The 26,647-nt window shown below is 34.1% G+C and overlaps 1 protein-coding gene across 1 annotated transcript in view; it reads left to right on the top strand.

The window, feature by feature from the left end:
• Positions 1–26,647, top strand: part of TRDN (triadin) — a 307,272-nt gene that overhangs the window by 19,329 nt on the left and 261,296 nt on the right. Inside the window, exons 4-5 of the mRNA XM_039223086.1 lie at positions 775–807; positions 20,574–20,633. Coding sequence (XP_039079017.1) covers positions 775–807; positions 20,574–20,633 — 93 coding nt within the window. The remainder of the gene's footprint in view (positions 1–774; positions 808–20,573; positions 20,634–26,647) is intronic.

The raw sequence follows: 26,647 nt of genomic DNA, 5'->3' as shown, positions 1-26,647 counted from the left end.
GGAACTCACATTTATAATGCTTCCTTTGGAAAAAATAGTAGCTATTTCTCAGGTTTATCCTTAGGAAGATTGAAATAACAACAGTAAAATTTGATAGACACATATTTTATGGATGTAAGTTATATTCATAGTCAAATAGCAGAAAGAAATTCTCCTAAAATTATAATAAAAAAGCAAATTTATTGAACCAAATGGAGGTGTAATGGAGGGACATATTCTAAATGTCACAATTATGCAACTAACCTATGTACACTCTCGTATATATTAATAAACAAAAGGAATTAAACTCCAACCATACATAAACTACTATTGAATGTATGTGAAACGAACAAAGCATGATGACCTTATCTTCTACATGACATTTTTTAGGGTCAACCTTCATCATCAGAAATCATGCATTCAAACTAGACTACCAAGAAAGCTCTTATTATTTTAGCCCTCTCTATGACTTTGTCTGAATTTGTATTTGTTTGGCCCCAGTGAGAGGTTGAGATGAACAATAGAGAATAGAAATGAACATGATATATGAACTATAATGTATAATTTGGACTGCTGCCACAATTTTATTGAACTCATAAAAGTGAAACTATCTCATAAATGTACATAAACAAAGTTTATACTTAAAAACTGGAATTTGGGAGGCAAAGTAATATAAAGACTACTAATGTCGAAACTAATAGATGGCTTTTTTAATGAACAAAAGAAAATGGGAAAATATACAGTAAACTGCTAAGCTAAAAGTTTTTTTAATTCACTGTTTTTGTCTTGGTCTAGGAGAAATAGAGGAGCCTCCCTTGAAACAAAAAGGTTGGTTGTTTTTACCTTTAATGATCCTTTTTTCCCGTTTATGGTAATGTTGATTTTCAGCATGACTCAAGATATATTTTACATGACTTGTAGCATTAATTCACTTTCAATGTACAGGTTTTGTTTAATGATTAGAGCAAATTTTATAGCTAGGTAGAGAAACACTCCATTCTCTCCAATAAAGCTGACCCCACTATTTTTCAGTTGATTAATTGGTGCCTTCTTCAGAAGATATGTGAATTCATCTTCACTTAGATCTGTGTGAGTTGGATTTTCAGGAAGAAGGAGTGAATTCAATAGACTCAGAAATGGCCCAGAAGATGACGATGCCCAATTTGTTTTTTCTTACTGTGGCCATATTTCAAATTTTTATTCATTTTCTTCTTATTTAACTGTCACTATTAATATTTTCATTTTTAATGAAATTTTTAAATGTTTTTATTTATTTCTGAGAGAGAGACAGCATGAACAGGGGAGGGTCAGAGAGAGGAAGAATCTGAAACAAGCTCCAGGCTCTGAGCTAGCTGTCAGTACACAATCCATCACAGAGCCTCAAAGCCATGAACCGTGAGATCATGAGCTGAGCCGAAGTTGGACGCTTAACCGACTGAGCCACCCAGGCACCCCAATATTCTTCATTTTTAGGTGTTAAGTAGGGGAAAAGATATATGAGATACTGTGGAAAATAATAGTGTTGGAGTCAAAGACATATCAAGTTAGTATGTGCCATGCATCATCCTGAAGGAATAGAGTCACCTGAGTATATCTGGATGTGGTATGAAGAGATACATTGCAGAAATAGATTTTGCCAGGCTTTTCAATGACTGACTGGGATGGTCATGAATCCAAGAGCTGGAAGAAATATGGCTAGGAAGAAAGAGTATAGCTATGGGGCAAAAACCCGACCTCTCACTGGGGCCAAACAAATATAAATTCAGAGGAGCAAGTGCTTTTATAGGAAGAAGGGAGAATTATTTTTAGAACGGACAATAGGGAGAAAGGATGTCTTCCTGAGGTATATTTGGTGAGAGAAACAGCCAACACATAGCCAGACTTGATACAATTGTGATGTTTTAGTTATTGCTGCACATGATGCACAGCAGGCTTTGGGGAGTGTTTCTTCCAGGGGAGAACTTGCTGGCTTCTGTTTCTAACTGCCTAGACCTCCTGTAGATATAAACAGTGGGATCCAAATTTGGAGGTTTAGCTTTGCCTGAGCAGATGATGATTATCTCACTATCTGTGGTACAATCCACTTAGTTTATGTTAATTTGGAAAATTTGGATTTGTAACTTATCCAACAAAAGAGAGTTGAGCTAGTGATACTCAGATGTGAGAAAACCAGAAATGAAAGTGTATGTGAAGTTATCCAGAGGGGAAAGACAGGTTTCTTGATCACAAATCCAGGATGAGAACCCAAGAACTCAAGCCATAGTTCAGCCATCAAATCCAGGTTTAGAGATTCTAGATTAGTTATAAATTTCTTGAGGTTAGAAACATCTTTTTTTTAAAATAGCTGACCTCCAATGGATAGTGCCTAGAAAACAGTAAAAGTTTAAGCTACTGAGTTACTAGCCATTGTCTGGAAATAAAAGCTTATGTATAATATGTATTCCAGTCGGAAAAGGAAGGGAGAAAAACAAATATTTTCTTACTTATAAACTGAATTCTACAAAAATATCATAAGATCATGTTCTCCATAAATCAATATCTAGAATTTAATAAAGAATCTGTTCTTTCTTTTTGATTTGAATTTCAATGGTATGAATTGAATTTCACTATGGGATTATTTTTAAATTGTTTCATGTAATGATTAGCATAAATTGCAAATCCACACAAAGCTGTTTAACTATTATTCCTTAAATTATTGCCCTGTTTTATAAAATCAACAGAAAGACTCTTAAATAGTTGTTAAGAATACTTTTTTTAAAAATGTCAACAATTCTCATTAGTTAAAACAGCCTAAGTGATATATGTGTTTAAAACCATGTACACTAATGCCTTAAAGGATTACCAAAAGAAAGTTGATCTAAAATCATCTCAATATATTTTCTTAATAATATAATTCAGAGGGTTGCATGAGAAAATGGACATTTAAGGAAACACATAACCTACCTTGGCTATAGATGCTATGTAATAATGAACATTTTTAAAGAGGACTGAAGGAAATGTATTTCATCACAATTACTGTTTTTTATTTATAATCTTTTCCTTTGTAGAGTCTTAGAAGAAATGAGAGTTTTAAGGCGACATGAAATATTTTATAAAACGTTTCTAAAACAAAACAAAACAAACATTTCCAATACATATTCTGTTTTAATTTTTATTTATTTATTTTTGTTTACTTTGTATATATTCTATTTTTAAAAGCATATTTTAAATATTATTATTAGATAAGAGATGCTATGAATTTATCCCTATTTTAGATGGATTATTGTATATATTTTCATAATTAAAATTTGTGATTTAAGAAGTATACTTTTTGGTAATCTAGAATGACAGTCTCTTAAAACATTTGATTTTTATCCATAAATAAATGACTCTTTATTGGTCTCCTCATGAATGCTTTTTCGCATTCAGATATATCCAATACTACTTAGCCATTTTATATTACCTAAATTATCAGCCTGTGACATTGTTTATTTAAATGCCCTGTGTCTGTACGCAGCATTTTATTTAAAGGCACTTAAAATATTAGTTTCATTTATCCATTGCTATTTTCATCAAAATAAACACTCAGCAATCCTGTTATTAATGGGTGAAGTTCACAGGTTGAATTTGATGTAGAATAAGGTTCAGTGAAATAATCTTAGGGTTGAGAATTGATTATTAAATAAATTATTAATATGGATGACATCTATGAATCTGCTTTTCTGTGGCTTATGTTATAAATAAATATAGCTTAAGGGTATTAGATATAGTACCTAGTGTCTTTATATTCTTCATCCATATTAACTTTTCAGTTTGCCAAAATTTTAAAATAGTAAATTCTATTACCAAACACTACATGATAAGTCCAAGGCACTGAATCATTATAAAAGATTGTATTTTATTATATAATTATTTAAAACGTGCAACTATGAAAACCAAATACCATTGTAAATCCCAATTCCTGAAACAGTTTTGGGCTGTGTATGGTAGGTGCTCTTTGTTTATCTGGATCTCCTGTTATGCAGTTCTTCATAGGACCGTGTACATTATGGATGTTGACTCCTAACTTTCCAAGGGTACACAAGTGCAGGTTGCTATAAATAAATGAAATTGCATCTGTAAGCTTTCTTAAAAGCAATTTGCCTGAAAACACTCCTAAGTTCATAATAGTATTCTACTTCACAAGATAAAGAAATAGCCTTCATCCATTCTAAAATTGCTAGGATGCTGACCAGGAAGGCCAATAGGTCCTTCTGGCCTGTCCTGTATATGTCTGCTGAAGGACAAGGACAGTGTTGATACCCAGGTGCTCATTTTCATGATGGGACGTTCTGACATCAGATATATGGTGGTGTGGAAGAGATTGGTGCAACGATAAATTTCATTTAATGACTTTACCTTTTATTTACTCAATAATGCAAAAGATTGGATTACTCCTGAGGGAGATTCAAGAGCAAAGCAAAAACAGTATAGATAGGAAACACTAAAAGCTAAAAAGGGCTCTTAAAAATTTTTAAGTAAGTAATTCTTTTTAGTTATTCTCAATATCTGATCTTGGAAGTGTCATTGGCTTAAAAGAGCACTTTGAAACAACCAAACCTAGTAGTTTAGTGACACTGATTCTTCTAAACATAGTTGGAATATTTTCTGAGACAACTAAACTTTTAAAAATGCACTGAATTAACAACACTTTATGTAATTACAGTATAAAAGTTTTAATCTAATTATAGCCAAACATCATATTATTACATCTAATGTAAAATGTTTAGTATTTTATATCTCTTACTGATAATAAAATTAAGTCATATACTATTTGAGGAATCAATTTAATCTATACATATATATCTATATAAGCATGTGTATGTATATATACATAATATATTATTCAAAGTTTATTCATTATATTTTTATATTACATGTATTTTCTACCTCCTATTAATAAAAAAGTATAAAACTATATACTAGCTGCTTGTTTTAAATATATGTATTTAAATATATGTAACGCTTCATACATTATATAATTTTATGGTAGTTAACAAAATTATCAAAGTCATTTCTTATATATTTGAAGCATATTTATTTAGTCTCAAAGGTAAGCCCTAAAATTTGGTATTGTTGAAAATCTTTATCATGCTCTTAGCTTCATAAACAATTTAAAATTTTACTGGTATATTACATGACTTTAGTACAAGTAAAATAAGGTATAATACAATATTCGTTGGTCTGATTTTTATAACTTATTCACAATACAAATTTATTAGGGGTGCCTGGGTGGCCCAGTCTGTTGGGCCATGCTGAGCATGGAACCTGTTTGACATTCTCTCTCTCTCTCTCTCTCTTGCTCTCTCTCTCTCCCTTCTGTCCCTCTTGTTGCTTGTGTGTGCATGCTCTCTCTAAAAATAAATAAATAAAAATTAAAAAAAATTTTTTAGTAAAATAAATTTATTAATCCACCTCATTTTAGTCTTTTCATCTACTTTTAATAACATAACTTCCAGTTGTGTTGCAAAGTTTATTCATTCTTAATAATTTCCTCAAGATGCAAACTAATACTGTTTTTGAACTGCAAAACAACGTTGTATTTTTTGAAAGAGATAAATTTGATTTGAGTAAGAAGTTTGAAAACAAAGCCTGGTTTGTCTAATAGCTAACATGACAAACATTTTTTATAAATAAAGTGAGCAGTACCCAAGGTTTAGATGAGATATACCTAAAGCAAGGCATACATTTTAAAGCATGTAACACAATATCATTTTATCCAAAACCCATTACCATTTACAATATTTTGATGTTTCTTTATCGTTTTTGAAAAATTGGGTGGTTGCACAAAGTACTCTTATTTGAGAGTAGTAGAAATATCTAGCAGTCATTTGGAGAGTCTGATAAAATCATTTTACTTCCAGGGAATTCAGAAAGTAAATGCCTTTTAGAATAGAGTAACAAATCTTTGGCAAATCCTATTTTTCAGACCTTTGATTCCAATATTACTGAAGAAGTCATTAATCAATTACTCAGCTGAGAGATCATTGAAAATACATTTCTTATTAATTCCCTATGTCATTTTAACATTATTTGGAAGAATAGTTTAAAAATTAAGTAACATTAATAAAATTGTCATCTCTGTGTATGTGTGTGTGCGTGTATGTGTGTAGCTCTACATAAATGTTCATGCATAAGGCATATGCATATATACATACATGTTGATAAGACCTCAACATTTGTATCATTAAAAGTAAACAAGAGGGGGGGCGCCTGATTGGCTCAGTAGGTTGAGCATCCGACATCGCCTCAGGTCACGATCTCACGATTCCTGGGTTCAAGCCCCGCGTAGGGCTCTGTGCTGACAGCTAGCTTAGAGCCTGGAGCATGTTTCAGAATCTGTGTCTCCCTTTCTCTCTGACCCTTCCCTGCTCATGCTGTCTCTCTCTCGGGCTCAGAAATAAATAAAAGATTTTTAAAAAATAAACAAGAGGGTTAGGTTTGTTGTTGAATCATATCTAAATCCATCTGTATATCATATCCACAAATACATAAACTTATTGAAGTTTTATGCATCTCATAGATAGATGCCTTTCTAATAAAATTTTGCTTTTCAGAAATAATAATACTTTATAATAATTCATAAGATATTAATCTTTAGATTCTTATAATCATAGGCTATGCAGGAAATTCTAGATTTCAATTTATAAACTCTTTTTTAGAGAAAAATGTATATAAATTATACTATATGATAGTTTAATCAAGAAAAACCTTCCCAGGGAGAATAACATATTGTTCTTGAATGAAATTTTGTGAGCGAAATGGAGTGAAAATATGAATTCAAAAGAAAAGATATAGAATTTCCAAATGTTAAAAAAGAGCTTGTTGTGATATTTGAAAGGCATAATGAAGTCTCAAAATATTATAGTATTTAGAATACATCCACCTGATTTTTTGAAGAGATGAAGCAATTTTATTTTTAGAAGTCAACATTTATAATAATCTATAAATTATTTGCAACTTTTCAACTATGATAAAAGAGTTATAAGTTATCTTCAAATTATGGAAAGAGATGCAGTTTTCCAAAGTTTTCTAATGTAATGTCAATGGGAAAAAATTAATGTCACTGTAAAAAAATGAACATTTTGTTTTCTGGATAACCTGATGATTCTAAGTGAGGATAATCAGTTTAGTAGACTAAGTTTCCACCATAGTCTACAATGTTGACTAATGTGTAGATAATCACTAGTTCAGAGCACTAACATGTTTTATCCCTTCAGTAAATTTATTTTTCAACAAATCTTTTTCAAGGGTTTTTTTACGGTTCAAGCAATATGCTAGGTGCAGGAGAACATTTAAGTCTTTGCATACAACATTCTCACATGTTGACGATGAAAGTTTGTGAAATAAGATAGTAACTAAATGACTGTAATGGAGCTTTTGTATGATATGCCTAATAAACTTAATTATTCCTTACTAAAAGCAAGATCAATGTAACATATTCTATAGCCAAAGTAATTGCATATGAGTAAAAAGATCACCTTATTTAGTATAATGTACTGAAAAGACCTTATTGACAAACTTAATGAATAGATAATCAATTGAGATAGTAAATGAAATAAAATAATTTGGGCATTGCATATTTGATAATGATGATGAGATCATATGCAAACTGAACTTAAAATGGATTGCAAATGAATAAACTCTATTTTGGGCAAAAATAGAAATATATAAGGAACTCACCAAACTCCACACTCACAAGACAAACAATCTAGTGAAGAAATGGGCAGAAGATATGAACAGACACTTCTCCAAAGAGGACATCCAGATGGCCAACAGACACATGAAACGATGCTCAGCGTCATTCATCATCAGGGAAATACAAACCAACACCACAGTGAGATACCACCTCATGCCAGTCAGAGTGGCTAAAATGAGCAAATTAGAGAACTCTAGATGCTGGCAAGGATATGGAGAAATGGGAACCCTCCTACACTGATAGTGGGAATGTAAACTGGTGCAGCCCCTCTGGAAAACAGTGTGGAGGTTCTTCAAAAAATTAACAATAGAACTCCCCTATGACCCAGAGAGCACTGCTAGGAATTTACCCAAGGGATACAGGAGTGCTGATGCCTAGGGGCACATGTACCCCAATGTTCATAGCAGCACTCTCCACAATAGCTAAAACATGGAAAGAGCCTAAGTGTCCATCAACAGATGAATGGATCAAGAAGATGTGGTTTATCTATACCATGGAATACTCCATGGCAATGAGAAACAATGAAATCTGGCCATGTGTAGCAACATGGATGGACCTTGAGGGTGTTATGCTGAGCGAAATAAGTCAGGCAGAGGAGGACAAATATCATATGTTTGCACGTACAGGAGGATTAGGAGGAACTTAACGGAGGACCATGGGGGAGAAGAAGGGTTTAAATAGTTGGGGTGAGGGAGGGAGGCAAACCATGAGAGACTCTTGAATGCTGAGAACAAACTGAGGACTGACAGGTGTGGGGGGGGGGGGTGATCGGCATGGAGGAGGGCACTTGTGGGGATGAGCACTGGGTGTTATATGGAAACCAACTTGACAATTAACTATAAAAAAAGAAAAAATATATATATAATAGTTTTAATTCTCTTACTTATTCATAAATTTTTCAAGCCAAAGTTAATAGCAGGCTTTCTAACACAATCAGATGGAGGGAGGGATTTAGAGATAGAGGCTGCAAGGGAGAGAGAGAGTGACTATCTAGTATTCTTAAAGGAAAGTTAAGAATGTATGTCTATTTATATAGGTGTAAGTGTTTTTCTATTTCTTCTTCAAAAATAAATTACCAGTTTATCATAAACCTAGCATGATTTTGCTCTTATATTTCTATATTGGTATTTGTGTGATTTTGGCTTTTCAGATTGGGTAAACATTGACAGAAAGTATAATTCATTAGGGGATATATAGCTTTTTAATTTTTTGTACTAACATTTCTAAGTGCAACATAATGAATATATTTATCTCCCTTTTACAGTTTATTCTTAGTTAAACCTCAGTCTGTAGTAACTCTGTACACAAGATAATCATTACAATAGTTATGTCCTTTAGAATATGTAATTTTAGAGGATAATAATAGTCTCCTAACAAGAAATCACATTTTATAATTTCATTTCCCGACATCTAGCTTTAAAGTTAAGAAAAAATATTCTTAGGCATGTGGATCTATGCACACTCAGGTTTTTGGAAAGGAAGAACTGTTTTTCAATTTTAGGGGTATTGGTGTCCTTATGTATTAAATCATTGCTTACCTTAGAGGACGGAAGTAGAGGCCCCACTACATTGCATTGAATTTACTTGCTTCTTAATTACTTGCTCTTTGAAATAAGGAACTGTCCTTAAATTTGAACAGGACTCAAATATTAAAGCTGCTGTTCTGTGAGATTGTATCTGATGCATGTCAACAGCAGAGGAAGAGGCTCTTCTCTACTTAGAGCAAAACAAATTACATTCTCCTTATAGTCATGTTTTTAAATTTCCCTAAAACTCCTCAGGTTGAATAGAACCCAGTTCTTTCATTGTGTATTTTTCTCACTTGATTGAAATCCACAATAGTTCTTTGCAGTCAGGGTGAATGAGGAAGAACCAGAAAATGTGTGCATCATAAATATTCAAGACTTTAGGATTAGGCCATTGAGAAGGTTGTATCACGTCATCAGAAGTAAGATAGATTGACAAGTTTCTGTGCCAGAGATTTCATTGCATACATCTTTGCTGGCAGCTTCAGTGGCTTACACCAGGCTGAACATCAAGTGTCTGAAAAATATGGTGAGTGAAAAAAGGAGAGAAAATGGAAAGACAACTAAACGTGTTAAAATTCAGAGGCTCAGAATATTGGTTACTAAGTAGGCCCTAGTAACCTTGTTAAGTAGATACATTTATCTTTGGACCTCTTCACGTAGTAAGTCTGGGTCAAAATTCACTTCCATAACAGTGGAACTGCATATTACACTTGGCTACACAAGGAACTCACTGCTTTGTCTTCTGCCTGTTTTTCCTATTATTAATCAGACCTACAACGACAGGGTGACAAAGTACAGAAAGAATAGACAGCAGGCTTAGAGGTAGACTCAGATTAAAATTGTCTGAGAAGGTTGAGGTAAAGGAATATCTGGAGAGTGATCCATAGATTCACTTCTTGATGGGGTTGCAGCTTTAGTGAATTCTGGATCTACCAGGTCAGGCAATTTTGTATCTTGTGCTACTAGAAAGAGCTCATTTCAATTGAGGCAAGCAAACTAGAACCAGGATGATAGTAGGTAAATAATGTTAGGGAAATACTACCACAAATAATAGTAGGTAGAACCAAATCCTGAAGGGAAATGCCAAAGAAAGCACTGAGATTATTCTTGCTCCAACAAGAAATACTAAAATGGTTGGGCCTGAGGTGTCTCAGAAAGTCTTCTGTCCCACGATGCTGCCACCAAAATCTGATTATTACCTGTATTTCAGATTGGAAAAGTATTGAAGAAGTGTATGAATGAGAAGCTGTTGAGTATCATTTATTCCAGACTCTTTTCTCTCCAGATAGGGATGTTTCCCTTCTTAAAATCATAAGAAATGAGGTGTTGGTTGAATGCAATTGGCTTAAAGTGCTACATATTCCTAATTATATATTTTCATTTAAAGTGGCTTGTTGAAAAATAAAATGAATTTTTAAAAAAAGCAAAACCGAAAACTTTCCAGTGGTTCTCAACTCTGTGTATCAGATTCAAATGACAAGAGACCAAAGTTCATTTCCAACTGATTTAATGGAAAGAATACTTTAATGGTTTGAGTGACTGGAAGATACAAGACTAAAACTGGCTTCAAGGGTGGTTAGATAGAGGTTTTTTAATAACATGATTAGTAAATCCTCTCTCTTTGCTCCTGACCCTGCTTTCCTTCATCTGCTTCATTCGCAGACAGGCTTTCCTCTCCTAGTGGCAATTACAATGACCAGAAGCTTGAGGCCAAAAGTATCTTTCTTTAGCAACTCAGGAGAGAAGCCTACGCTTTCCCCTAAGTATTTCAGCAAAAACAATGTAACTGACTCTTATTGATTTAGTATTGAGTAACATGCTTTTCTTAGATTCAATCATTCGCCAGGGACCTGTACTTTGTCAATACCTAGTGAATAGACTCACCCTTGGGAGTCAAGAGTGGGGTTAGTTAGCATCCCCCAAACTATTTATATTGAGATTAGAAAAGGATTGGTTCCTGAAACTAGAGGAGGGATGCTGTTATAATAATGAATTCTAGCAGGAAAGCCACAGATGTCTTTTTAATTTGGAGTCCCAGATCCCTTCCCTCTTAAGATTCACCCAGCCAGAATCTCCAGGGGTCAAGCCTTAAGCAGCTGTATTTTCAAAAACTCCCCAATGTGTTTCTAACTCACATCCAGGATGACAATAATTGCAACCCAAATGATTAATTCTAAAAATGAGTGATTTTATGCATAGTGACACCAGGAAGGAAGAGAGTTGAAGATAAGCGGATAATAGCATGTTTTGTTTATACATAGTGACTGCTCTGCTATATAAATTTCCGTTAAAAATACCAACATGAATGATAAAATGTAAACTAAGTTAATATCACTGCCACATTGACCTAGACTATTGGAATCACTATTGACAATTGATGCTCATCAGCTGAACACATCAACATTTTAAACATGATTGAAATAGACTCAAAGGAATACTATGAGGAGATATTTGCATTGGTTCCCCTTTTGCTGTTCACATACTATGGTTAAGTCACTTAACCTCAGTGGCTGTCAGCTCTCACATCTATGAAACAAAGATGCTGGACTTTACTGATACCAGGTTTTTTCTGGCTATAATATTTTATGATTTTATGATTAAATTGTGATGTTATGTATTAATAATTTCACCAAGAGTTTCATATGACCATGGGACAGCAGCATTAGCATCATCTGGGAGTGATTTAGAAATGCAGAGCCAGGCTTCATCTGGACCAAATAAATAAAATGAATCAAAATCTGCAGTTTAAGAAGATCCCCAGGTATCTCATGCACATTAGAATTTGAAAAACGTTGGTCTAGACAACATTTCCTACTTCTGACTGTGCTTCTGAAACCACCTGAGACCTTATTTAAATTGGAGATCCCTAAAAGTTTCCTCACCATAAGAGACTAGTTGATTAAGTTTGGGCTATAGCTCAGGAATATATTTTAATATCTCTCCAGATGATTCTGATGTCCAGCCACATTGATCTTGTCTAGTATATCATCAGATATGAAACACACAGCCAAAACATCATCCAAGTCTGTAAAGTCCACCAGCAATTATCTTATAAAAGGTATTGTTTGTAGTCATTTCTACCTCTGTCTGGCTTCTGAACACATGGGAAATAGTATCTCATTTTACAGATGGATAAAATATAATTCAAAGAGGAAAAATGGATTAACCTAAGATTACTGAGTTAATGGCAAAAATGAGATTAGACAGATAGCATATTTATTTTCAAAGTTTTTTGTAGGGGTCAAGATTATGTAGTATTCTGACTACTATTTTTCTTGAAAAAGTTGAGCTTATTTTGCAAAACTTTACTTAGTAATGAAATCTAACAAAATTAAGGTCTAAAACATTTTTATGTTTATGGGATCCAACATCCCTGAAGGAAACTATTTCAATATTTGTCTACCACTGTATCTGAGTGTATACCAACTTAATCATAAATACTTGGTAGCTTTGAGGGAAATAATATATTCATTTTTATACTCTTCATTAATGGTCAGTAGTGTGATTCTTCAATTTTTTATCAATATATCAGAAAAATTATCAGAAAAATCATAGAAAATATAAATACATACACATTATTTAGAATGCTTATCTAAATTACTGAGAACTCAATACAATATTTTTCTTAACAATCCTTAATTAACCACTAAAAAGATAACTAATCTTGCTTGGTTATTTATCATAATTAAACTTTTGTGTCCTAATCACAATTGGCAAAACCTTAAAAATAGAGTTTCTATGTTCAAATAATAAATAATTTGAATTTTCAGTATTAAAATAAGACAAGTTGTAAGAAGACATTTCATATTGTCTAGTGCTTCTGTGATATATAGAGAAAACACAACCCTCATAATAATTTAATAAATTTGATTGTCATCTAAAAGAATCAAGACAGTTGCCTTGGTGATAGAGACTATTTTTTCAATTTCTTCAGTCTGTCATTTTAGAATCTTGAATTGATAATATTTTTAGTTTTTTAACAATATGTTATCTTAATAGAGATAAAATCTATGCTTTAAATTGACCATGTGAACCATTTTTAAATATAATTTATTGTAAAGTTGGCAATATGGTATATACTATAGTGTGCTCTTGGTTTTAGGTGTAGATTCCCGTGATTCATTGCTTACATACAACACTGAGTGCTCATCCCAACAATTGTCCTCCTCAATGCCCATCAACCATTGAATCTTAAACATAATTATAAACTACTCAAAATGAGATTTGCTATGATCATAACTAAACTTTTTATCATAAGCAAAATATGTGTAATATATAAAATAGCTCAGAAAGACTTCATTACAAAATAAAGTTATCCTTAGGGCTCATTTAGCACTGTCTATTTTCACTAATTTGATCCCAAGATTGCTACTGCTAGTGGCCCTCCCATTTCAAGTTCCATGGCCTCTCCTCCAAAATTATATTTGGGAGTTGAGCTCAGAGTCTTGGGAAAATCTCTGGGTTATGATTACCACTGGCACTGTGGGAGACATAGAGGTTAGATAATTACATATTTATAGAATTAAACTGTCTAAAGATGAAGAAGGAGAATCAAGCCAATGACATGAATCTTCACTTCTAAGGTGGTGAAGTTTTAAAGATTTTGTCTATTGAATAGACATAAAGAACAGGTGAGAGAGATATGATGATCCACAACCGCTTTCTATATTGTCCAAGAGCTTATAACTCATAATATTACTTAAATAATTTATTTTTTAAAATTATTACATATTTACTTTTCATTTGAAATTTTTTCCTAATGTTTATTTATTTTGAGAGAGAGAGAGACAGAACACAATCAGGGGAGGGGCAGAGAGACACAGAATCCGAAGCAGGCTCTAGGCTCTGAGTTGTCAGTACAGAGCCCAATATGGGGCTTGAACTCATGAACCATGAGATAATGACTTGAGTTGATGGTGGATGTTCAACCAACTGAGGCTCCCAGGCTCCCTAATTACATATTTATCAAGTCATTGATGTATAACAGCCACCATTGTTGTACATTGAAAAGTTAATGTGGAACAATATAGACATAATTGTTGCCCTCATCAATTTAGAATTTAATGTGAGAGACAAGTAATTGTAATAATAATAGCCAATATTTACAGTATTCTTACTTGATAATCAGGTGTTGTTATAAATCCTTTACATTTTAACTTATTTTATTTTTTTAATATTTACTTATTTTTGAGAGAGACAATGTGATTTGGGGAGGGGCAGGGAGTGAGAAAGACGGAGAATCTGAGGCAGTCTCCTCACCGTTAGCACAGTACAAGAGCCCACCATGGGGCTTGAAACCATGAACCATGAGATCATGCCCAGAGCTGAAGCTGGATGCTTAACCGACTGAGTCACCCAGGAGCCCCACATTTTAACTTATTTTAATTCTTATGTAAATCTATGTGGAAGATACTTCTAATAACCTCATTTTATAGATGAAGACATAAAGTTTAAACAGCTGGTAAGAAAAGGAATCAGATATAAACTGGGCAGATTGACTTCAGCATCTGTTAATAATTTACCTATGTCTAATTATCCTAACAAAAATGCATATTTTAATTATATTAGAATACTATAGATCAATGCCATCTTTCATATGACAGTTATTAAAATAACCATTTAATGATCATTGAAACCTACAAAAATGAGAAATCTAAATATTATTCATCTTTACCAGCACTTCACAAGTCTGGTCTGAGACTAACATCTCTTGAGAGACATTGGACTCTGCTTGCTTGGCTTTGGACTTTAGAGAAACAGCCTGACTTAGGAGGATATATTTCCTTGTTATCTTCATTGAATTATAAAGCATAAAAGTCAGGGTTTAAATTCTCCGAGTTCCTTAAATGAAGGAAATTTGTAAATGCATTTAGAGCCTAGCATGATAAAGTTTTCTGATGATTTCAAATGCTTTTAGTTTTACAGTAGGAGATGAATAAAAATAAGGATCTAAAGGGAGACATTATTATTTTTCTCCATGTCTCATATTTATTCATACTTCCCTGTAGCTGTGGAGGAAAACTGTAGAGGAAAATCAGGAGTATTGAAAAAAGTTAGACTATGCTTCTCACATTCTGGGGAGCTAACTTGCCCTTTTCGTAAATCTTTTAGCACACTTGTACTGTTAGCAACACAGTAAACATGAGTGGCTACTGGCTCACTCTTCTCAGGTAGGGTTACTGATGACTCAGTAGAAAAAGAAATTTCCTTTCTTCCTCCTGACACATTGAAATAATTATCACTCTTTTCCCATGTTCTTTTTCCCTTTTCCAGTTCTCAAAATTCAAATAGAGATTTGTATCCTTAAGGGCCTGTGTGCAGTCTCACATCTGGATTGAGATAGTTTGACCTCTGTGCCTTCTAAGCCACAAAACAATCTGTAAGGTTTACTGGTTACCAAAATGGCTTATGATTCCAACTGGCATCTGGGGCTGAGACTTATTATAATATCTTCTGAGACATTGGATACTAATTTAATTGGAAAGCACATATATTTGAAGGTAAATAACAACTGCTTTGACCTTCTTTGTCCCCTGTATCCAGGATTTGTGCTGAACTGTACTTAAATGTGTCATGATGTTAAATGCAATTTTATGCAATTATACATTTTTGTCATATTATGCAAAATGGAGTTATCCACCAGTCTGTGGAAATTACTAAACCACTGGAAGCTAGTTGTAATATAATTCAGGAAATTTTATTTTTCTTGGAAGTTTGTTGAAAACCGTAGAGTGATAAAGTTCTGCATTTAGTGACTTGAATCTTTAAAATTAAAATTTACATTCTTATATGAATGGTTCCTAGCTGGAAAGAGCAGTTGAGAGTAACAAATCAAACATCATCTGCTTATGAGAAAAATATCCTTATGAAGTAGGATATTTTTGGTAGCATGTTGTTACTGAATTGGACAGAATCCTGGATGGTTATCATTTCCTGGCTCAATTGTAAGGAGACAGAACTGGCACATGTGCAGAGGCTCCATTGTGTTCTCTAGGCATCTGATAGCCACAGGCATTGACACTTGTCATAGAATCCAATTCCCAAAGAAAATTCAATGTTGCAATAAAGCATGCAGAGAGAGATTTAATTTATCCTTAAGTTTGAATCATAAGAAGTAAATTTCTTTTGTCTTCTTTTTTTTAATGTTTATTTATTTTTGAGAGAAAGAGAGACAGAGAGACAGAGCATGAGTTGGGGAGGGGCAGAGAAAGAGGGAGACACAGAATTCAAAGCAAGCTCCAGATTCTGAGCTGTCAGCACAGAGCCTGACGCGGAGCTCGAACTCACAAACTGCGAGATCATGATCTGAGCTGAAGTCGGATGCTTAACCGACTGAGCCACCCAGATGTCCCTCTTTTGTCTTCTATAAGCAGAAAAATATATGTGTAAGTGTGCCTTTATAAGGTTAGCTGTGCAAGTCTACATGCCTCTATAGAAATACTAATGGTCTTCAGGTGAGTTAAAAAAATTAGTTGATGACATTCCTATACAAAAAAAAAAAAAAATGCCTGTGTAAGTCATCATATTTCTTTGTGACCTGTAAAGATTTTATTGTGTATGTGTGTGTATTTTAATCCATGACCCCTGCTGCCACTTATGAGAAGTCTAAGTAGATCTTCCCAGAGCAATGAGGTTGTCCTTGTAGAAGACTGAAGTACGGAATCAGGAAAATAAAAAATTAGGGCTTTATCCTTGAGATTGGTCTGAGTTATAGAACTGGATTATGTCTGCTCCATTTACTATAGAGTAAAAAACAGACTAAGAAATATGTTGTCATTTTTTCAGCCTAATTCTCTTTTAGTTTCATTTTAGTTATATTTTTCTTAAGGAAAATGTATAGTGAAATATATCCAACATGCTAGGATTTACCTTCTTTGGATTAATTCCTTTCCCTGTATTTGGAAAACGGTGGAGGGAATGCATTTCTCGGTACCTTTTCATGAATGGTGCTCTTGATCCCAACCTTGTTGAGATTTGTCTTCTCTTAACTTTATTTTTTCCCTCAAGGATGGACTTATGCTCATTTCAATGCTGATCACAATCTACAGCTCATTCCTTTTTGATGGGATGCTGCTGTGTACAAAGGAACTAGAGCGAAGGGGTGCCAAGGTGGCTCCTGCTACTGCTTCTCATTGCAGTTCTCTGATGTGCAAACATCCATCCACCTTGCAAGAAACCCAGCCATGGACAAACATGGGTTGTCTAACCCCAAACACCACCACCCTGTGGTGTATTTCCCTGTCCAGTGTATTTCCCCAAATGAAACTAGACCAGAAGGCTTTTAGAACTACCCAGGCAGGATGGCCTTTAGCACCTGATCCTACAGAAAATTCTAACTCAAGTCTGATCCTCTGTAGGAGCTACAGCACCTCTTTTTTTGTTCTTCTGAGTGGCCAATAGTTGCCTACTGCATGCACATACATGCACACGCACCTCCCTCTAAATGAAAAATATCATTCTAAACGACAATTTCAAGGTATTCTTGTCTCACAACAAAGGTAGTATTTCAAGCAAGCTTTTAATTTAGAAAATTTTCTTCCATTTCTGTATTCAAATCAATCCCTACTAGGGGTAAGAAATTATCTTTTAAAGGTGACTCTCTTAGCATATCCAGACTACTCTAAATCTTTGGCATTTTACTTGCCTTATTGGCCTGATTTATACAAGGCACCAATCTTTGCAGCCTCTGTAGATCTGAATAGGAGGGAGGAAGCAAGATAGTACTGGCAAGGGAGAATTTCAAGTTTTCTTTTTCACTTGCTAAAGATTTAACTCTGTGGATGACCTAAGGTTTTTCAAAGATAGTTTGCCCACTCTTAAGACTAAACCGGCACAGGCTGATGGTAATACAGTGTGAACCACATATACAATTTAAAATTTTCAAGTAGCTACACATTTAAAACGTAAAAAGAATAATATGAAATTAATTTTAATGGCATGTCTTATTTAACCTAATCAGGGACTCAGTGAGGGCTCAACCAGAAAAGCAGAGCCAGTAGGAGATTATGCAGATATATTGATATATTAAGAAATTTATTACAAGGAATTGGCGTATGTGATTGTGGGGACTGGCTAAGTAGAGGACGGCAGTCAGGAAGGGAAAATCACAGGCAAAAGTGAACCCAGAGGCAGGGACCGAAGCTGAAGCTGTCATCCCCAGACAGAATTTCTTTCTCCTCCCTGGGAAACTTCGTGATCCGGAATCATCTTTTTAAAGTCTATGGATTAGGGATTTTAATTACATCTGTAAAATACCTTCACAACAAATCCTAGATTAGTGTTCATTTGAATGACTTGGGATATTAGTGTAACCAAGGTGACACACAAATAAAATGATAACACTAAATATACTCCAGATCATACCATCCCAATATGTTATTAACATAAAATCATTGATGAGATATTGTACATTCTTTTTTATACTAAGTCTCCATAATTCAGTATGTACTTAAACTTACATCACATCTTAATGTACGCTAACCTCATAGTCTGTCCTTAACATTCACATGAGTCTTGTAGCTACTGCCTAGGGCAGTGCAGGTCTAAAGTAACAGTGATTAGATATGTTATCTCATATCTTTAGGCAGTTCTAGATAAATATCTTTAGGTAGTATATTAAGTAAGGTTTCTGTTAGCTTTATTGTCTATAGCTGATAAAATGCAACTTTATTGTGCCTTTGCAACCTGAACACAGATGAAAATTTTCTACCCATATACCTCTATATAATAATTTAATATAGTGCAACACTATTCTTCTTTCTTAATTATAGAAATACTACAGAAACCAAGAGGACAAGGTATGCAAAAGAAATACTGTCCTGAGCTATCTGAACACATTCTTGGAGGCTTACTTTGTCCTACATTTGGCAATGTCTGAAGACGTTTGCATTTGGCAATTAGCATTTGGCAACATCTAAAGAAATTTTCATAGTCATGACAGGGGATGGAGCCACTACTTACATTTAACAGGAGAAGCCAGGGATGCTGCTAAATACCATAGATGGCACAGAATAACCTATTCTACCCCCAAATAATGATTCACCCACCTTAAAAAGGACTGATAGTAAGTGACCAACAGATATCTAAACACACACACACACACACACACACACACACACACACACACATTCGGAGTAAGATTTGGAAACCTATGGAGAACAAATTTTTTTAAAAAATGGTGGGAGAGACAAAAAAATGTAAATTTCCTGTGGCCTTTGAAGATCTTTCTTTGAAACTTGGAAAAATTTTACCAGGGATGTGATAAAGTATTTTAACTCTTTTGTATCTCCATTGCCATATCAAAGTCAGGGATGGGATAAGGGAAAGGTCTGGCCCTGTATATGTGAGGATGGATTCATGGCATAAACAAGAAGAGGACATTTTCACAGGGATAATTACCTCCTTAACAGGTGAAAATCACTACCTGTCTTATCTGAAGATACTTCGGATTTTCCTATGGTTGGTCTTGATTTTAGACTTCTGGAAAAATTACATAAGTGCAAATTCACAATTACAAATGGAGAATTTAAAATGTGTACAGTAATTAGCACCATCTCAGATCATCTGTGAAATAAAGTTGTGATAAATAAATAAGTAAACCTCATTAGCATTTTCCTATGAAAAACCATGGTATTAAGACTAAGTCACTTTTCAGAGGTAGTAATCATATTTGTAAACTCTAATATCTAATTTAGTTCCATCTAAATTAACTTCAAATTCAGAATTAACTTCATTTTCTAAGCCTTGGCAATGTATGTATACTGAAGCTAGCAGAAAATTAAATATATTTGTTAAAATCTTATATTTAGGAAAAAATGTAACAAGCGATTTATTCCATGAAATGTGTCATATCTGCATGCAGTAATTATGGGTTAAATGCAATGCCAAATTCTGATTATAAACATAGCTTAGAGTCAATACTTCTGAGATATATTTCCTATTAGGTAGTTACAGTTCATTTCACAAATTCTTAATTTAATATGTAAAAATGAAATCTTCCTCAATCTAAATGACATTCTTACTAAGGATTCTTAATTGTATTGAGAGTAATTGAAATAAAACATAATTATAGTTTGTGATCAATTTTAGCACTGAAAATGGTGACAACATAGCCCCCTTGATGTAAGTTTTTAAGCTTTTTCAAATAGCACTAATTTTGAGGTGAATTCAATTTTCCCTTATTTGAATAAGTGAATGATTTATGTAGCAATATATTACAATGACTTTTTCCATTTAAATACCTCTACCTTAGACTTCATGGTGGAATTTTAAAGTTTAGATCATAGTTACAGTTTATATTTTGTATATTTTCAAAAACAATTTTTAAATTGCAAATTATGTTTTTCTAGAAATACACAAAGACAAGACTGAAAAGCAGGAGAAACCTGAAAGGAAAATAGTACCTAAAGGTAAATGTTTAATATTGTGTTTATTCTTGTTTTTTGGGTTTTTTTTAACTTAAGATACATATTTTGTGTATTCCTGTGGGACAAACAAAACTTTTCATGTTGAGTATTCCCTTGTTTTAATATTTTTGATAGTGTTTAAAGGAATGCTTTTACTTCCCAGTTAACTTCAAGTATAAATATATATGTAATATTTAATAATCGGAATCAAAGTAACTTCAAAACATGTGACAATCTTTAAATTACTTACAAGCAATTTTTACCTACTGAGATAGTAGTGTAAATATAATTTTTGACTTACTAGTAAACATTTATTCGTCTTTGAATAAGTTACTGTAATATGTCAGAGTTCATTTTTTTACCTTTAATTTTTTATGTCATTCAGAGCATTTAAAATGTTTGGCATAGAAATGCAGTCATTTTATTGCCTCACTGTAGACTGCTATGGCCCGCAGCTTTCTTGCCCAGCCTCAAGGGTGCATGGACAGTGACAACAAGATGATTAATATCTCTTACAACTCAAATGAATCCAGTAACTCCAAACTTGCATTAGAGGCATATTAATAATGACCAGAATTGTCTTGTTCATTTTATCAAGCATCACTTTTCCAGAAGTGGACCATGTAGTCATAAAACTTTGAAGAAACTCATAGGAAGCTTTCAAAGAGATATATTTCTGAATATGTCCAGGTTTCCCCAATGTACAACCTCGTGTGTTTTTTAAGTGAGTTAGGGCGGAAACTAAAATCTCATAATTACTGTTTATGTGATATGGACAGAAAATGAAATAATTTTTCTGTGATAGAAATTGAATCTTGTCGGGGCGCCTGGATGGCTTAGTCGGTTAAGCGTCCGACTTTCGCTTAGGTCATGATCTCGCAGTTCGTGGGTTCGAGCCCCGCGTCGGGCTCTGTGCTGACTGCCAGCTCAGAGCCTGGAGCCTGTTTCAGATACTGTATCTCCCTCTCTCTCTGACCCTCCCCTGCTCACATTGTCTCTCTCTCTCCTAGAAATAAATAAAAATAAAAATATTTTTAAAAAAAGAAATTGAATCTTGTCTAATATTTATTTCTTCAAAATTGGCTAATGTAAAAACTACCTGCAACAAATTGCAAAGTTGCAAACAGTAAAGTTTCAAATAATAGAAGTTTTACCTTAACGTATACCAATATGTCAATCTATATAAAAATGCCATTTTAATATACTTCATGTACTTCCTTTTTGTGAAGAGCTTAAGTCATCCAGCAGATATTATGTCTTTAATCCTAAGGTTTAAATTCATTCCAGAAGGGTCAGCCAATCCTTATACAATCAGGGACATGAGGCTTACTCGACTGAAACCCATTTATATTTGTACTTAGGGAACTAATGTCTTCTTACTGTCCCCTTTCCTTTTTGGTCCTTAATTCCTTTGGTCAGGGAAGTTGGACCCAGTCCTGGGTATGGATTAACTAAGCTAGCCATGATTGAACTGGCTATGTGTTTCTGCTGGAAGTTAAACAGAACCTCAACTGGTTCCAAGTGATTGGAATCTCTGCTGTTTTATCTTGCAGACTGTACTATTAATTTAATAACAGTGCTGCTGGAGTGGATGTGGTGATACAGATGGCACCATTTGCATGTTGGACCTGGCTCTATTAGAATCCTGCTGCTAAAGACTTTGAGCAGTGGGCTGTAGAGTGGGCTTATTAAACTAGTGAGTCTTGCATAATTAAAACAGTGAATTTGGCAGAAGTTGAAAATAAATTTCTCAAAGGCTGGGTTAGAGATTAGTACCTGAATATATTCCCTGAATAGACCAACTATATTTTGAAGAGTGAATATTTCTCAAGAAAGAGAAAATGGAGCTTCAACTGTTTGAGACTTACATGGGTTTTAGAAGTAGTATCTTTTTTCCATTTTTTTTCCTGTGTGAATATGAACAAATATTCCATTTTCATGCTTGGTTTCCTCATTCAGGTAGAATAATGCCTGTTTTTTATTTCCAGGTAGCTTGGCGAAAATAAATGTGTTTTTATAACTTCACAGACGTAGATAAATATGTTTTCTGTGTGCCACATTTCATATCAGTTATGATTATATGTGATGGAGAGTTAGGAATTTGAATTCTTATCAAAATATTTGAACTCTTACAAGAAAAGATACAATATGTCCAAGGTAATAGTAGCCTGTGATGGTTACAGGAAAGCCAGCAAATAACTGAGTCCAAAAAGCTGGTAAGAAATAAATAAATACATAAATGAGAACCTGGTGAAAGCTGATGAGGGTGGGGGAGATAAAAATGTTAGTGGTGATAGAAGCTAGATCACATGTTATTGTCTCTCTCTCTTTATTCTCCTTTAAGGGATTCATATGGTATTCACTACTGATTAGGACAGTGACAATTTCTTGCATGTTTCTTATCTGCATTACTTCTCATCCTATATCTGGGACTACTTGATATCCATCTGATCATAGACTGAAAGAACTTAAGATATATCATCCAAAGATTCTGTAACACAACACTCAAACACCTTTATATATTCATGATTCCCTTCTTAAAAAATCTCATATAAGCATTTATCTACTATGAAACAAATACTATAGATTTCATCTACGGTTTCTAATGTTTCACTTAATCTTCATGGAACAATCTAACATGGGAGATATAATCCCATTTAAAACTGAGAATATTGCGGTTTTACCTGAACTCAATTATTTTCTGAGTGTTTCATGCTTATTAACTTACAGAGCCAAGTGATCACCTCATATTTTTCTAACTTAACATGTGGCTTTCTCAATATACCCTCCATTCCATTTTCCTTCTTTTTTGCTCCACTATGTCTAAATGTTTATACTCAAATTTTCTCACAGCTGAAGGATCTTGACCTTTTCTCTGAATCTCCATGTTTAGGACCTTGTAATCTGCTGATCAACTTCACTGAAATGCTTGTACTTCCAAATTCTACCAGCAGTTACTAGATACTCATTTCTGTTCCCTCCCCATCTGTTTGCACCATGGAATTGTCGTGTGTGATGGCTTACTTGCAAAGCAGGCACCATATACTGAATAAACAGTATCCACCTCTAAATCTCCTTACCATTATTTTGACACTCAGCAAAATGAGAAATGAGACCTGACAGTACTTATTCTTTTGGTAGAAACGCCAAATGGCACATGATGGGAATATTAGTTTCCTGTGGCTGCTATAACAAATTACCAAAAATGTGTGTCTTAAAAACAATAGAAATTTATTATCTTTGCAGTTCTAGAGGCCAGAAATCTAAAATTAGTTTCACTGGGCCTAAATTAAGTTGTCAGCAGGGCCAAACTAGCTCAGGGGCTCTAGAGGAGAATCTGTTCTTGCCTTTTCCAGCTTCTAGGCCTACTATACTTCTTGGTTTGTGGATTCATCACTCCAATCTCTGCCTCTGTGGCCACAGTGCCTTCTTCTCTTCTGTCTTCAAATCTTCTACCTCCCTATTATAAGGAAACATGGGGTTACATGGAAGGCTCACCTAGTTAATCCAGGAAAATTTCCCTATTTTAAGATACTTGGCTTAATCACATTGCTAAATCCCTTTTAGCCATATATGGTAATATTCACAGATTCCAGAGATTAAGACATCGATATATTTTAGGGGGCTATTGTTTAAATTACCCCACTCAGCTACTCTTTAACTAGAGTACAAACGAGTCAGATTTCAGAGAAGACTGATACCTAAATACAAAATATATGTATTTAAAGATAGGAATCACAGAATGGCAAGGTTTACTAAATTTATGGTAGCAACATTGTTATAAGAGTTTTTACAAATGTTTAGCTATCAGCATAGCAAAATAAGTTGTAAAATTATTACTGTTAGGAAATTCAGGTTTGGAGGAAATATTCAGGTTTCATTATTTAGGGGACCAGAACTAGTCACAATAATTCTATTATTTTTGGTTTATTTTAAAAAGACAGATATTCGGGATTTTTTGTCTTTAATTTTTTCCTGATGAGGCTATGTGAAGAGTTTAGTCACTTTAGAAGTAGGATAAAGTTTATGCATGGCCAAGATAGTGCCATAATTTCCTTAAGTTATTATAATATAAGTTCCTTATTAAAAATTCATACAGAGTGTGCATGCACTTTAAATCAAAAACCTGAGAATGACCTGAATACCTTAAGTATTTTTATATTTGATAATCTCTTCACATTTCATTTAAAACATTGATTAATTTAAGAGCCCAAGTGGTTAATTAATTTTGACATTTGAAATGACTGAAGAAGTAAAATATGAAAAGCCTCTGGACCCTCCTACACAACTCTCATCTGATTTGACACAGATAAGTAACAGACTTCTTTCACTCAGTGTATTTGAAGCTGGTATTAAGTTCCATTGCACAAAATGTTTTCATGCCTCTGTATTATTGGTCATAATAATAGATATCACTATCTACTCAAGCTATTCAAGCTGCAGAACTAGGGGTTATTATTGCCCATGGTGGCACGGACTTGATGGATTTTAGAATCATCTGGATAGTTTTTAAAATATATATCCGTTGAATCCGTTGAATTAATGTTTGCGACATAAGGCTAGGGTTTGAGTCAAGCTCTTCTAAAGACTCAAATGATTCTCCAAGATCAGAATCACTATCAATTAAACTCATGGCCTAGAGTTCAAGTACAGTCCACAGACGTTTCCACTCACCAGCTGTATTTTAAAATAATGTATAACTGGTTGTCTTGGGGTGGGGCCTGCACCTATGGTTTAGCAGAGTCTTTACCACTCTCTGTCATCACTCCTGGAGAAGACACAATCTGCCTCATTAGAGAAGGCATTTGAGTTACATTCCTGCCATAGACATCTTAGTCTCTTTCAATATGAAGAGCGGTCCTGCTCAGTCCCATGTCCTACTCCTTCTTTACTATAATGTAATCTATTCTTACCTCTCCTCTCCCATGGTTATCTCTTCCACAATCATTTCTCAATTAGATTAGGACAGTGAATTTCACTGAGTTACCCCTCAGATTCATGTTAATCATGTCATTCACAGGCTTAAATCCATCTGTGGCCATTACAGTGTCTTAGAAATAAAAGCCACATTTTCTACCGTGCCATAGAAGACTCTCTTCATATAATCAGTGACGACCTTAAAAATGTCCAGCCTTGTCCATACTTTCCCAACTCTGCAACCGCCTCCTCGACCCTTTCAACTCTCAACTCTGCTCCTGTTTCCCTGCTTCCATGACACCCCAGACCCACCAACATCGCCTTTGCCATAGACAGCCTGCACTGTTGGGCACTCCCTAAGCAGGCCCTAATGCCATCTCACAGCTCTGTGCTTCTCTGTGCACTGTCCTCTCTGGCTGGCCGACCCTTCTTGTGCAGTCACTTACAGGTCTTCCATTCATTTCTTGATTCCAGACGGACTGTCAGTTCCTTTAATAGGTCTTCTCTACTGTTCCTCATTCTGGGGACATTTCAGGATTTTCTACATGAGACTTTTATACCCCTGACTTCACACTATGAAGCATTTTGACATCAATTTTTTTTTTTTTTTTTGGTTATATTATCTAACTCACTGAGGGCAAGAACTATGTTTGTCTTCATATATGTTCTTGGTCATTTTTAACATTTACTTTTATGAGTCAAGCTCAATGGTCTGTTAGATTTCTACCAGCTCTGAATTTATGTCTTATATCAAATTAAATATGATTCGAACATTTAGCAAAGTGCCCAACACAAGAAACAAAATAATGAATGAACTACTTAATGAAGCATTCATTTTATCTATTTTGTTGACCTCTACTTAACTCCTATTCTTTCCTTGAGCATTTCTATGTTTAATTTCAAATGTATATTATTACTCAGCTTTAACTGGGCTATTGTAATGTCAAATTTATTTGGTCAGAAGCAATCGAAGAATTTGATAGTAAGGCCCATATTAAGACAACATGCAACATGTAATTAGGAAACACAAAAAAATTTCAATATAATAAAATAGGTTAAATTATACAAATTAATTTGGACAATTTGAAAAAGGCAGAAAA

This window comes from Hyaena hyaena, unplaced genomic scaffold (genome assembly GCF_003009895.1).
Source record: "Hyaena hyaena isolate Hyena2069 unplaced genomic scaffold, ASM300989v1 scaffold_1262, whole genome shotgun sequence".
NCBI lineage: Eukaryota > Metazoa > Chordata > Mammalia > Carnivora > Hyaenidae > Hyaena > Hyaena hyaena.
Note: the sequence above shows the minus strand (reverse complement) of the source record. Positions and strands in the feature narration are given on the sequence as shown.